Source organism: Nanorana parkeri, unplaced genomic scaffold (assembly GCF_000935625.1).
Source record: "Nanorana parkeri isolate BGI_ZX_2015 unplaced genomic scaffold, ASM93562v1 scaffold505, whole genome shotgun sequence".
NCBI classification, from domain to species: Eukaryota; Metazoa; Chordata; class Amphibia; order Anura; family Dicroglossidae; genus Nanorana; species Nanorana parkeri.
The window spans coordinates 471537-485364 of NW_017306773.1; the positions used below are offsets into that span (position 1 = coordinate 471537).

The 13828-nt window shown below is 45.5% G+C and overlaps 1 protein-coding gene across 1 annotated transcript in view; it reads right to left on the reverse strand.

Annotated features, from left to right (window-relative positions):
• ARID1A (AT-rich interaction domain 1A) overlaps positions 1-13828 on the reverse strand; it is a 62741-nt gene that overhangs the window by 28076 nt on the left and 20837 nt on the right. Inside the window, exons 2-3 of the mRNA XM_018561181.1 lie at positions 5829-6029; positions 4731-5135 (exon numbers count right to left, since the gene is read on the reverse strand). Of these exons, the coding sequence (XP_018416683.1) occupies positions 4731-5135; positions 5829-6029 (606 nt within the window). The remainder of the gene's footprint in view (positions 1-4730; positions 5136-5828; positions 6030-13828) is intronic.

Here is a 13828-nt window from a genome sequence, read left to right on the forward strand (position 1 = left end):
CCATTTTGAATTATGGTTTATTTTTTTGGGGGAAAAAAAAAAAAAAAAAAAAAAAAAAAATCAAACAAACCACGCACTGGTCTAGAGACAGTGTGAACAAGCCCTCAAAAGGACATGAGGAGTAGGAACTTCTTAATGTGGGTTTTGCAGTGCAACACTTGTCTCCTTGGAGGATACTTTATTGCGGGAGATAGGGAAACCTCCAGCAGCCTGTCACAAAAACTTTAAGTCCATTTCCGTCTTTGTAAGTGATTTGCATTTTTTTTTGTGGTAATGAAGAAGAGGTACAGTGATAATGTATACATGTGCACATTTTTTTTCCCCCTTTTTTAATGAAGGTTTTATTAGGCCTGAAGCCTAAAAAACATTCAAAATGTCCAAAGGATAAACCGTAGTAGTGACTAGATCCCTTTTGATGGACTTTACTCACAGCTAATACAGGCTGAAGAGCAAAAACTTTCAGCTAGAACAGAGCACTAGAGAGGCCTTCCAGCTGCTCATCAGCTGGGTCCTTCAAGACAAGTGTATTTTCCATTGGAAAGGTGGTCACTTCAAGTTGGAACACTGCCAAATCCACACAGGGAGCAGAGCACCTTTTACCAGAGTCCTCTGCAAACAAATACCTGGGTACCTAGTCTGAATGTTCCCAAAGTCTATAGAATAATTGGAACAGGTGCACTGGAAAATAGTCTTCACAGTCTAAGGGGCCTAAAAGACCCAATACTACCGTAGGAAAAGTACCGGTAGCAGTAACAGGCTAACCCTGTAGTTTCAGAGTGGTGTGAGCAGCGACAATAGGAGGCAAAACCATCAATTTAGGAGCAGAATGCTGACTCCTCACTGTGATGGCAACTTGTCCGGAAAGGACTGGAGTGACCCAGAAGAACAGTCTCAGCGGCTGATATCTCAGAGGCTGCAGGTAGATCTTATACAGAATCTGTAGGGGACGGCACATGAGGAACTACAGTCAAAGTTGGCCAATGTGTCCTAAATTGATGCAGGACTCTAGGAAAGACCAAAGATGAGTAAGCAGAATATCCGACCACAAGAGATGGAGCTAGGGAAGACACCAAAGATGGGGTAGATTCCAGGGCCGCATGGTTCCAAGTTTTAGATTATGAATGAGTCACTGGGAGAGCTACAAGCAGAATTGGATAGGAGTGTGAGCTGAGGGCAATTGTGGGACTGTCCCTGCCCTATGCGTCTAAAGGCAGACATGTTGTGACTGTGCTGCGGTTATGCAACCTAAGTTGCAGAACAGAGAGAACACTGGGCACTCGAACCTTTAGTGCCACATAGCCAAGAAAGAAGTAGAAATAAGCAAGTATAGTGACAGAAGCAGAGACACCGGCACTCCAGATTTGCAAAATAAGTCTATTCATTGACGTGCATCATGGTAGAACGTGATAGTAGCACGTCAATAGACGTATTTTGCAAATCTGGAGTGCCGGTGTCTCTGCTTCTGCTCATGATTGTTACGGCTGCCACCCGTTGACTACCGCAGCACCCATTTTCTGAAGGGATTTACGCGGTCAGGAGTGCGATGGGACCATGGACTTTCTATAGGGACAGGGCTCACAAAATGGGGCAGACTAGGATTTTTACAAAACCAAGAGAAACATATGGGACATATATTAAGACATTATACAGTAGATATGAGTGGGGCACCCTGATAATTGTATTAAGACAGGCTACAAAAAAACACCCAGCGCTACTTGTCACATGTGACATTAGAGAAACACATTACAATATCCATCACGCTACTTGTCACGTTACTCTCCACATGATTGAACTAGGGCTGCAGCTAACGATTATTTTCATAAATCGATTAGTTAGCCGATTATTAAGTTCAATTAATCGGATTAAAAAAAAATTGGAGGAGAGCCGGGAGCTGGGCTGCCGCGGCGTGCACGTTCGGTGTGCTTGGCGTGCGGGGCTTGAGTGTGGAGCCGCGAACAGGCAAGGTAATGTAAATGTGATCTTTTGGCACTGGGCTGACGTTGAAGGAGTTGCAATCTTCTATCTCTCCAAAACTCAATAGACCATTTCAGCTCTTCTTTATGCACACAACTTGTCGTTTCTACCAGTGCTGGCTGTCTCTAGCCTAGGATCCTTTACAGTTTCTAAGACAGCTAAAAGGTTTTCCCCGTGTACCCGATACTCTGTCTTCTTTGATAGCGGAAACATCCCGACAAGTTGTTTTTACCTTCCAATTGCCTATAAGCCCCGTACCCTTGCGAGAAGATGTTAGAGGGGGCAGCCCATTTCTTAACTATATTTAGCAGTATCTGGTCTTGAGGCGTCTACCATCCCTGTGGTGGATGCTCCAGTCTATAAAACCCACCAAAAAATAGCTGTAAACTCTGTAGAGCTTCATACTTTCTGGCAGGTGCTGCTTTGCAATCCATTGTAGCCATGAACTTAACCATCACTCAATTACAGTTGCAAAGCTCAGGCTTCTGCACATTCTCTCCCACGCAGAGCTCTGGAGGTACGGAGTTTGTTAGGAGAGATGTGGGGGTGGAGGACGGCGGCTGGACTTCAAACTGCATTGGTCTAGGGCAGTGGTTCTCAACCTGTGGGTCGGGACCCCCTCGGGGGTCGAATGACGATTTGCCAGGGGTCGCCTAGTGGCTCTCGGCCGCTGGGAGAGAAACACTTTCTCCCGGAAAGGTCGGGACCTTTCTCTGCTCTCTGTCTTTTAAGTCAGAAAAAAACCACCATAGGAATGCATAGCTAGATTCCTATTGGCTATTTCACTCTGCAAAAGCCAATAGCAAACTGGCTACTGCACCCTCCCATCAGCAGAGGGGGACCTGAAGTTCTCCATCAGGTCCCCTTCTAGTGATTGACAGCAGCAGAGGGCGGGTGCAATATGTATTATGTATTAAAGCAAAAAAATATTTAAAAACACACCTCTAGCTAAGCATTCCATTTTCCCGGTCCGCAGCTGCAGAGATCGGGAAATGTCTCAGTGCCTGTGATTGGCGCTGCAGGCTTCCTGGCGGGCTCGGCACGTGGAGCTGCGAACACGCCCGAGCCCATCCCCATCAGTGACAGTACTGCGGAGCATGTACCTCATACGTTATATAGCCACACACTTTAAATCCAATTCTTCTAGTTGCAGCTGCAGAGCCCGGTCCTGCCTATAGCAGTGGTTCTCAAACTGTGGGTCGCTGTGCTAGGCGAAGAGTCCTCCTCAGCTCTCTCCTAGCGCAGCAGTGTCAGTTCTCCTGCCACGCTTCCAGATGTCGCTGCAGAAGCTGCGTCATCCCTAAATTTTACCTTTGGGGGTCACCACAACTTGGCAAATGTTACCAAGGGGTCCCGGCCCTAGAAAGGTTGAGAACCACTGGTCTAGGGCTATTGGAAGGAATCAGATCGCTAGGGATGTGCATAGGCATGTTGCAAACAGTTTGTCCAAGTCTGTGCACAACTGTCAATGACATCCCCTCCCAGTCCAATCAGCTGCAGCCAAAAATAAATTCCTAATCTGCACTGCCTCCAAGGTAATGCCCTTAGCGATGGCACCAGTGGCAAGAGCACTTGTCCTCGAAGTTCAAACCAGAGCCTACCGTAAACTCTGCCAGCCATTCTTGGAGTTTTAAGTCTCAAAAACTCTGACAAGTCTCTTCCTCACGACGCTACACCCCCCACTTTTCAAGGGGGGAGGCATTTGTTAGCTTTCGCAGATACTTTGATAGCTTGCATCTCAGATGCTTGTGTGCAGAATGTATATACGTGCGTGCATATATGGCTTGGATATCTTAAGGTAACAGGGGATTTTCCCAATTCATGGTCCATTGTGATGTGTCGACAGACATTTAAATGAACATAACTTACATTAAATGCAATACCTAGGTGTGAATGGGCCCCTCAGGTCATATTTTTTTCTGATTTGCACATTATTAATATGTTAGCCTTCTCTAGTTCTAAAAGAGGGGTCAGTTTCAAACGTACAGAGTCTGAAGCCTGTGACACACTGCACGCAAAGCCCTGCAGAGCGAAGCAAAGCTGTCCGGAACGGAGCTTTGCATGCAGTATGTGAGCTGAAGTCATAAATCCTGTAGAACTACTTACCGGAAATCCCCCAAAAATTTAAATGGGTGCTTGAAATGACAGCAGATGGCGCCGCACACAAAAACAGCTTAGAATGTAGATGTCACCAGCACACCAGAAGCTCATAAGTCAGTGCAAATCCATTTATTGATAGATGTCACTCAGAACAAGCGCTTTCGGGGCCACACAGGGTCCCCTTTATCAGGCTCAGTAGTATGCGAGTGCAGGCAGATTACTTCACTGCACCTTAAGCCAATCAACTCGTGCGCAACAACCAGCCAGACGTCGCAGCCTGGCATGCGGGTTTATACGTATGGGAATTCCATTTTCTCACGAGTTCCCCTTTACCCCCCAAAACTTTGCGGTGGGGAGGGGGGGGTAATGGTGCTATGCACAGTCGGTGTACCGTCTGTACACATAAATGCAGCCCTGCACCAAGCCTTTTGAAGAACACTCGCAAATGGTGAGTATTCATTGGTCAGCAGTCGCTTGAACACGTTGACCAATGAGAATCACTTGCCAAGGGCACAAAATAGTGGGGTTCATTTTATTTTCTCTTACATTTGGTGAGAAACTGGAATTGACCTTTTAAGAAACAATATGGATGAAATTTAGCATGTTTTAATAAGCATTTAGCTGAGCAAACAAATTAACCTTTGAAGTAATCTTACCTGTGGTGGAGGGAAGCGTTGCTGAGAATAGGTACTCCCCTGCTGTGCCCCTGATGCTGAATAGGATGACCCTTGCTGTTGTGAAGTTGGATACTGAGGAGCTTGTTGGGTATATGGTGATTGGCTTTGTGAACTGGTAGGGGGACCCTGCTGCTGTTGCTGTGTGTAGGGTGAAGGAGATGGTGACTGCTGCTGTTGGGTGAAGTTGGGCTGCACAGGCTGGCTGGAGGGAGGCTGGGTAGAGGATGTCTGTTGGCTGTAAGACTGGGGAGCTGGTTGCTGCTGAGAATACTGGGACTGTGGTGGCGTTTGCTGCTGCGGAGGGTGGAGGGCTTGTTGGTTGTAGTATGGAGACTGGCTTTGCTGAGAATAGGGCCCTGGGCCCTGCTGTCCATATGAAGACATCTAAGAATAAAGAGAAAAAGGCTTTCAAACCATACCAGGCAGCGCTTTAACACATATTCAAGTGACCAAAACTATAGGTCATAGGCATGATTTTGCCAGGAAAACCTCCAAAAACCAATGGCACTGATAAATGCAAGAATAATCGAAAAACAAAAACCTAATGCAGCAAACACTGCATTAAATGAACTTTCTAATATATGCTGATTTAACACTCTGCTTATTTTCAAAACTGGTAATTGAGTATTTTAAAAGAATAGTTGTTCTCACACTTTAGAAAAAGTTCAGATTTTTCCAGGAAGCTTTTCAGTTTACCCTTGCAGTAGTTCTGTCCCCCCTATCCACACTGCATGGGTTAAAGGCTCACTTGGCATGGGGAGGGGAGTACAACATATCTTTGCTCCAGTTATCCTCCGCTTCCACAGGCAACTGTTTCTTTTTGTGTAACTGGCCCTTGAAGACACTTCAATGCCTGACCGGTCGCAGCTCTCTGGCATCATCACATACAATGCCAGGCCAGCAGGCTTGCATTGGGGCGAGGATCCGCTTATACTCCAGAGTGTCAGACAGCGTTGCCAAACTTGCATTTAAACCACCTAGTGCAGGATGAACCACACTGCATGGGTACATTTAAAACTCAGCCCTCAGTTGAGCTTTCAGAAGGGTTCCACTTTACAGGCAGAATATATACTATACCTGTTGTCCGTACTGTATGCCTATTGCCCCTTGAGGTCGACCTTGCATGGCCATTGGATATCTCTGTGGAGTTTGTGAAGAATAAGGCTGCACTGGATAACCAGAGTGTCCTTGCTGAGGTCCTGGCTGCTGGCTGTAAGGATTTGTAGCGCCATAGGGTTGGGGTCGCATCTTCCCCATTTGATCCATGGGACTGGTAGGCTGCAAAGACAAATCATTCATCAATTTTCACACATTTCATTCTTATGAATCCAGTCCCCTAACTACCACTATAACATAAGGGGATAAGCACCACACAGCTGCACATACAAATACACGTTTGTAGTTATCTATACATAATCTGAATTACACACATCCCCACAGTAGCCCTTTCATCAAGTATTGCTTTCCAAGAAACTACAGCAGAATGCTTTGTAATCTGACAGGTGCAGTTTGTTACTGCTCTGTTGCAGAATTTTACGCAGGCAGAGTTGGAGGGTGACTACATGGACGGCCCGTGTTCCCACAGTAATTAACCTGCTTATTACTTCTGGGACTATCCTGATGAAGGCTGGCGGTAAGAGCTATTTATAACTGGAAGGGCAATCTGCCGAAGTATAACAGGTCCCAGCTGTACACCCATCTGAAGTGCGGCCAAGAGCCGGCTGTCTGGTGTGGAGCATTGGCAGGCAATGAATGACAGGATCTGTGCTCTGGGGACAAGAGGTAAGAGGGGGAGGGGGAGCAGTTACTGCAACACTATATTTGCCCTACTGAACTAGCCACACCTAAGCAATTCCCTGTCCCACACAAAGAGGAAAGAGAATAGGAGGCGGCAGACTCTGGCACTGATATTTGGGCACATGGCTAATTTGCATTACTGCCAAGCTTGGATCCAGTGTGAAGAAAAAAAAAGAAAATCACAGCTAGCAAAATCAAGATCTTACAGTCACGTGTAAAACTAAAAAGAACTATCCCACTTAAAGCAGACCTTCTGTGAAAATGGAAGGTCTGCTTTACTGTTAGTCATGGGTTCCCCCGACATCCCCCAGCACACAAATAGCCTGACCTCAAACCGATAGAACACCTTTGGGATGAATTGGAGCGAAGACTGCGAGCCAGGACTTAATGTCCAACATCAGTACCTGGCCTCACAAATGCGCTTCTGGAAGAATAGTCAAACATTCCCCTAGACACACTCCTAAACCTTGTGGACGCCTTCCCAGAAGAGAGTTGAAGCTGTTACAGCTGCAAAGGGTGGGCCAACTCAACATTGAACCCAATGGACTAAGACGCCATTAAAGTTCTTGTGCGTGTAAAGGCAGGTGTCCCAATACTTTTGGCAATATAGCGTGTGTGTGTGCGTGCATATATATATTATATATATATTACACTCAATCAATAAAAGCCTAGCCATCAGTTTAAAGTGAACCTTCACTCCGGCGCATGAGACGATGCCCGACACGTGTAACGCAATTGTAATTTTTTTTATGCAAGTGCACCCAATTTGCGATTCCGTCAGTATGCGCATGTTCACGGGGTTGGGGGAAATTTTTTTGGGGGTATTTTAAATTTACCTTTATTTTTGACTTTATTGCTATCACATGGAGGGGGCGATGGTGAGGGGAATTCAACTAATCGGAATGCACTAATCAATAATGGAGAATCAATTTACAACAGCTGGCTGTATGTTCCTCTACGGCACTGCCGGTCAGAGGAAATTTTCCTCTGACCAGAAGTTCTGGTGTCGGGGAAGGTATCTGAGCATTTGTACGTGTACGAGTACCCAAATACTCGGTATCGGTGTATCCCTAGTACAGATACTTTTAGATACATTGCAGGCTTTTTAATTTTTGCATACCTTATTTTTCTTTTCTTCCCCAGTCTTCTGACAGTGGCCATTTTAACCACTTGCCGTCCGCCCATTATAAAAAAACAGACGGACAGCACTGCAGCATTGGTGGGTTGCCGTCTTCAGACGGCATTTTTTTTCTGCTCGCGCGCCCCCTAGTGGGCACGCATGTGCAGAAAACACCCGACCAATGCAATCACCCGTTACCGGGTGTTTCACATATAGACGATCGGTGGCTCCATAGCCCGCCGATCGTCTATATGTGCTCGTTTTTTTGCCCCCCCTGACCCCTCACCTTCAAACCCGGGATCCGCTGGCCCATCTGCGGCCCGGGATCAGGGACGTGAGGGCGCCAGGAGGAAGAGGAAGGGAGATCAGCTCCTTCCTGACCTCCCTCTGGGCTGTGAATGCAGAAGTGATGTGTGTTACATCATTTCCGCATTCACCTGTCAGTCATCTGGCTGCTATAGCCAGAGAAAAGAAGCTGATGAAGCAGATCTCAGAGCTTCTTTTGGGGTCCACAGGTTACAACGGGCGGATGTCAAAAGTAATTATGTTATGAAGATTTCCTCAATTCTTCAGCAGTCTCTCCAATTTTATTTCCCATCAAGAAAAATGATCACCCCCTAGTGGTTTCTACAGACCAGGAGCATAGAAAGGACCACCCACTTGAAATATAACCACACAGCACAGGCTTGATATCCGCACTAATCAGGGGTGTGGAATTTGTTTTAAGAATATCTACTTGCTCAAGGACTAAAGTGGGGGCCCGATCTACTTGTCCCTCATGACAATCTATTTGTTGTGATTCAAAAAAGTAAATTGTAGCCAAAATCATATTTAACCATGCTAAGAAGCGCGTCTGATTGACCAACAAGTGCTCTCAATTCGCGAGCGAAACTCAAAATCCATTGCGCAGTGCTGCAGTATGGAGGTACATATAATACACCTGTACTGGCGGAGGGGGAGGACCATTTACCATAAAGTGTATTCGCAGGTACCGTGTTTCCCCGAAAATAAGACACTGTCTTATATTTTTTTTTGGCTCAAAAAAAACTAAACACACTAGGTCTTATTTTCGGGGTAGATTTTTTTTTATTATACAACAATTCACACTTTATTCATGTACAACAGTCTACATGTATTCATGTAAAAAAATATGGTGATCAGGGGTACCGTACCTTTCCAAGAGCAATTTGTTAACCAATCACTGGCCAGGATGAGCAAAGCTCGCTTTTGCCATCGATTCCTCACAGGCGGAGTGCATTTGGTATCACTCCACCTGTGACAGAAACCGGCGCTATAGAGGAAGCATCGACTTATGCGCCTTTGCTCCCTCCGCTGCTGCCTCACTTCCTCTAGTGCTGGCTTCGCTGATTCCCCCTTATGCCACCATCGGCCCTGGGAATGGTCACAGCTAGGTCTTATTTTCGGGGTAGGTCTTATATTTTAGCAATTCCCAAAAATAGTACTAGGTCTTATTTTCGGGGTAGGTCTTATTTTCCAGGGGAAACAGGGTAATTCTATTTTCCCAAGTTACTGGGGGAAGTCAACTTACCCGTTCATGCACATTGTGCGTGTTAGAGAGCGCTGCTGCCCAGAAACCACAATATGGCACAAAGTGGAATGGGGGTAGCATTAGTTTTCATTTTTTTTTTTTTTACCTACCGTATTTTTCGCTCCATAAGACGCACTTTTTCCCCCCCCAAAAGGAGAGGGAAAATGTGCCTGCGTCTTATGAAGCGAATACCCATCGCCCGACACCCGGGACATGCAGTTTCGGGCGCCGGGCGAGTAGTTTCTTTTTGTACATTCAGCCCTGCTTCTGACAAGCAGAGCTGAATGTACAGTGGGAGCCGCTGTTCGTTTAATACAAGCGATCTAAGTAGATCCCTTGTATTAAATCGAGCGGCATCGGCGATAGTGTCCGCCCCCCGCCGAGGTTTTCTGGGTCCCCCGTACCTCTGCGGGACTGTGACCCGTCACGATCCCATGTGACCCATAACGATCCCCCATAGGAGCTCACCATAGAGAAGAACGACGTTCTTAGTCTGCTCTGTGTGATTACTGAGACAGCGCCACCTGTCTCAGCAGTCACTAACTGCAGCTTCTGTGACAGAATTTCTGTCATAGAATTTCTGTCACAGAAGCCATGCGTCCTATCGTCCGGAGCGTCTTATAGACCGCAAAATACGGTAACTTTGTCATCACACAGGAGCGAAGACCCTGTGTGATAGTGTTTGGAGGCGACAGGCTTTTTCTTATGGTGCCTGCCCGTCAATACAGAAGTTATGTGCAGCTTAGACCGGAACCACTGAGTACAGCACTCCTGTCTCATTGATTGCATTTCAGCAGATTGAAGAATAGACATTCTCCGGTCTGCTCCCCTCTCTCTATCCTGAAATCATGGTCGTGGTATGGGTCCCCCAGAAGAACAGGAGACCCTTAAAAACAAGGCAGGGGGCAGACAAACAGGCTGCTACAAGTCCGCCCAGATCAGTTGAACAAAACGAGCTCCAGCTCCCCCGCTCTACATTTAGCCCTGCTTGCCCACAGTAGGGCTAAATGTAAGGGGGGGGGGGGGCCCTTTGTGTGGCACACGCAACTACATGTCCCGGGCGTCGGGAGATGGGAATCCTGTACCTGTCTAATATATAAAGAATGCATACTGTGAATGATGGCTCCTCAGCTCTGCCTGTTCCCAAACCCTTAGGCTCTCACCTCCACTAACGGCAATTCTTCCACACTAGCTTTGGCCATTCACAACCCTTTAGACTCTTGTCTCAGTGAATCCCTGACTGACATTACCTTTCCCCACAAGCTCTGTCTTTTTCCACCGCCGTCAGCTAAGCAGATCCATCCCCACAATGGCCGCAAAGAAGAAGAAGTCTTTTTGCCAGTGACTGATGACATCACTGGTGGTGATTAATAGGAGCATTTATCAATGGTGGTGTAAGGCAAAAAAAAACAACCTAAAAATGGTAGCTACTTAAGAGGGAGAGGAGAAGGGCAAAAAATTAGTCTAAAAATCTGTTTTAAGCCAATGCAGATTAGAAGTGTTTAATCAACTAATAGTAAGGGTGTGGGATACCAGACATACTAAAGGCACATCTGTCATATCCGAGTTCACGGTACAGGGATAACAGTGAGATTCTCAAAACCAACAGTGCATGTCTTCCTTACTACCAGGTCACATTGGTGCAAGAAAACCAGTAACTGAAGAGAGCTCAAGGACGCCAACTGCCTGGGGCCCTTGAGATGGTCTGACTAGCCAAATTTGGTTAGATTTTTCTCAGCAGAGCTGAAGAAAGAAGATGCCCATTGCCTTAAAATACTAGCAAAAAACTAAAGGCATGCTGGGTAAAAGTACAACTCTACTGTCTGAATTCCTTTCTCTCAATGGATGAGAAAGAAAGATCAATTTTTCCCCAAAAATGTGCACATACATGGTTAGGGCTGCAACAACTAATCGACATAATCGATTATTGAAAAAGTTGTCAACTTTTTCAATAATCGAGTAATCGGCTTCTGATTGGTTGGCCCTGTTCACGGCTCCACACACGCTGCGCGTCACACCTCCTCCCCACCTCACCGCTGCCAGACCTGCCCGCATCCACGCTCCGCACCTCCTCCGCGCCTCACACTCACCGCCTGCCCAAATCCACGATCGGCACAGGGACGCGGGGAGAAGAAGTAAGGAGGAAGTCAAAGTCAGTTAAAATCTTTAAATTAAACACAGGCAATCTAAGTGACTTATCTTTAGGATACACTGGAAATTCTCTCAATCCACAAATTTTTACATGGTCACACTTATTCGCTACCTTAGTTCCAGAGTCACTGTCCTCAGCAGCAAAATGTTCTTAAGCCCTACAGACTTCAATGGGCCATATAGGGAGTCTTGCCATATGGCTCCATTAAAGCCCTTGGAAACTTGGTGTGCAGGCACAACCTGCAATGAAGAAAATGTTGCAATCAAAAATGTGAACACAGGAGTAGGCCAATGCTTTAGAACTAATTAGGTGGAGGAATAGGTTACTGTTTAAAAGGGAAACTAAAGTCTGGAAGCTGTGACCAATAGGATTTTGTTCTCATCGTAAAATCCATTCCATTGAGGACACAGCTCAATTCTGAGACAGAAGGTTATGGCTTCTGACTCCAGGTGAAATGACACTAGGCAAAAAAAAAAATGAATAGCCTGCTATTGTAAGGACCTAAACCCTCCCACCTAATACCTACCAGCTGTAGTAAGCAGTATGAAAGGAAAGGAGGGCAGGGAGCGGTGTCCCACAATGAACTCTGAGAACAGGATTTTACGGTAAGAACAAAATCCTATTTTCGCTATCGTCCATTGAGGGACACAGCCCTGAAGAATTCTGAGATGTAGGGGCAATCAAAAGCAGTCCAAAAACAGGAGCAGGCACCATAAAAACTAAAAAGATCCAGCCCAAATACTCACAGCCTCCCGAAGAACTTTTCTGCCAAGACTAGCATCAGAAGAGGCAGAAAAATCAACTTCATAAAACTTAATACTTCTTGGGTATTTCAGAACTTGTCTTCTGTTCAAATTTTTTGTACCAACAGCCCTAGTAGTAAAAGCAGAAACCAGAAGAGAGGGAATCACAGTTCAGGCGAGTATAACTTTATTTTGGCACTTAACCCTTTGCAGTGCAGGGGTAGCCCCACTATAAGAGTTAAGATTTGCCCAGAGTTCTGCTTTAAATGATAAAAAAAAACCAGGACCACCGCAGCATGAAGGATATGTAGGGCTGCAACAATTGATCAATGTCATCAATGATAATGGATGAGGATCATTGAAGATTCTCCTGATGGATTAGCCAATTCTGCTTACCCCACTCTGTGTCCCCTCCAATCCCCCACTGCTCCCAGAGGGGTCAGATAGGACAAACCCCCTGCAGCTGGTACTGAGGAGAGCTCCAAAACTCCCTAACCAATTTGAAATATACAATAGAATGCTGGCTAATGCACCTGTCCACTGCCTTCTGTCAATCAACAGAGGAGGACCTGAAGTAGAACTTTCTCCTTCGGGTCCCTCCTTTGCTGATTGACAGAAGGCAGTGGACAGGTGCATTAGCCAGCCTGCTATTGCACACAGCCACTGCCTACTGTGTTTACATTCAGCTGCCTCTGCAGGTAGCCGTCATTCCCTGACTGAAGCTATGCAAGCCATGTGTGCTTAAATAGCTTCCTTTGAAATGGAAAGGTGACACTAGGGGTCACTTTGGAGGTGACCAGTTCTCTCTTAAGTGCCATCACAAAGGGGGCTTGCAATTCATTCTGATGCACAAATTCAACTAAACAATTCACCTGCCAATACAACACACAGATGTGAATACTGTGACTTTTGTTCCATGTGTTACCAAAAATTGTGCAAGTGCGTTTCTGCTGAGGTGCATTTAAAGCCCGTTTAAATTATCCTAACCTATTGTGCTTAGAGAATTTTATAAAAATGTGCACTATGCTATAATCTACATTAAAAAAATATATCTTAGACTAGTATAAAAAGTGCCAAAAAGTGAAAACGATATATACAAATTGAATGTGCATATCCGGCATCACAAAATACTGTTTATAAAGGTCACAAATGTCCATCAAAGCATCAAGTCTTCTTAATTCAGTGATCCATAAAACAAACTGAAGATGGAAGCCGTTGGTTGCCATGGGCAACTGCTCCATATTTTGTCTGCTCTAGTTTTGGATAAATTCCCTCAATGCATTACCAAACAGGACAATGATAACTGGCTAGGTATGCACCGGACAATCGTTTTGGTCTAGGACCAAATTCAGGCAGTCTGAAGTTTGTCCCAACAAAGATAATATTGAATGCTTCATCAGCATTTTTTATTATTCATATTTAAATGCTGGACACGTAGTCCACATACACTTGAACGGTTTACGCAAGGATTTATAATTATCCTCAGCCAGTCTTACAACTCTGGCACTTCTGCAAAACAGCATAGCCTGGTAGTTTACAGTAATTTGCTCAAAAATACACACCAACCTGCTACATGGACATGAAGCTGATACAAAAGATAAATTCAAGTACATATGCAACACACAACGGCATTAATCGGGCCATTTACGGTCTGGATTTCTGTATTAGAAGAAAATATTCTATATGAAGAGAAAGATCACACCAAAAAAAAAAAAA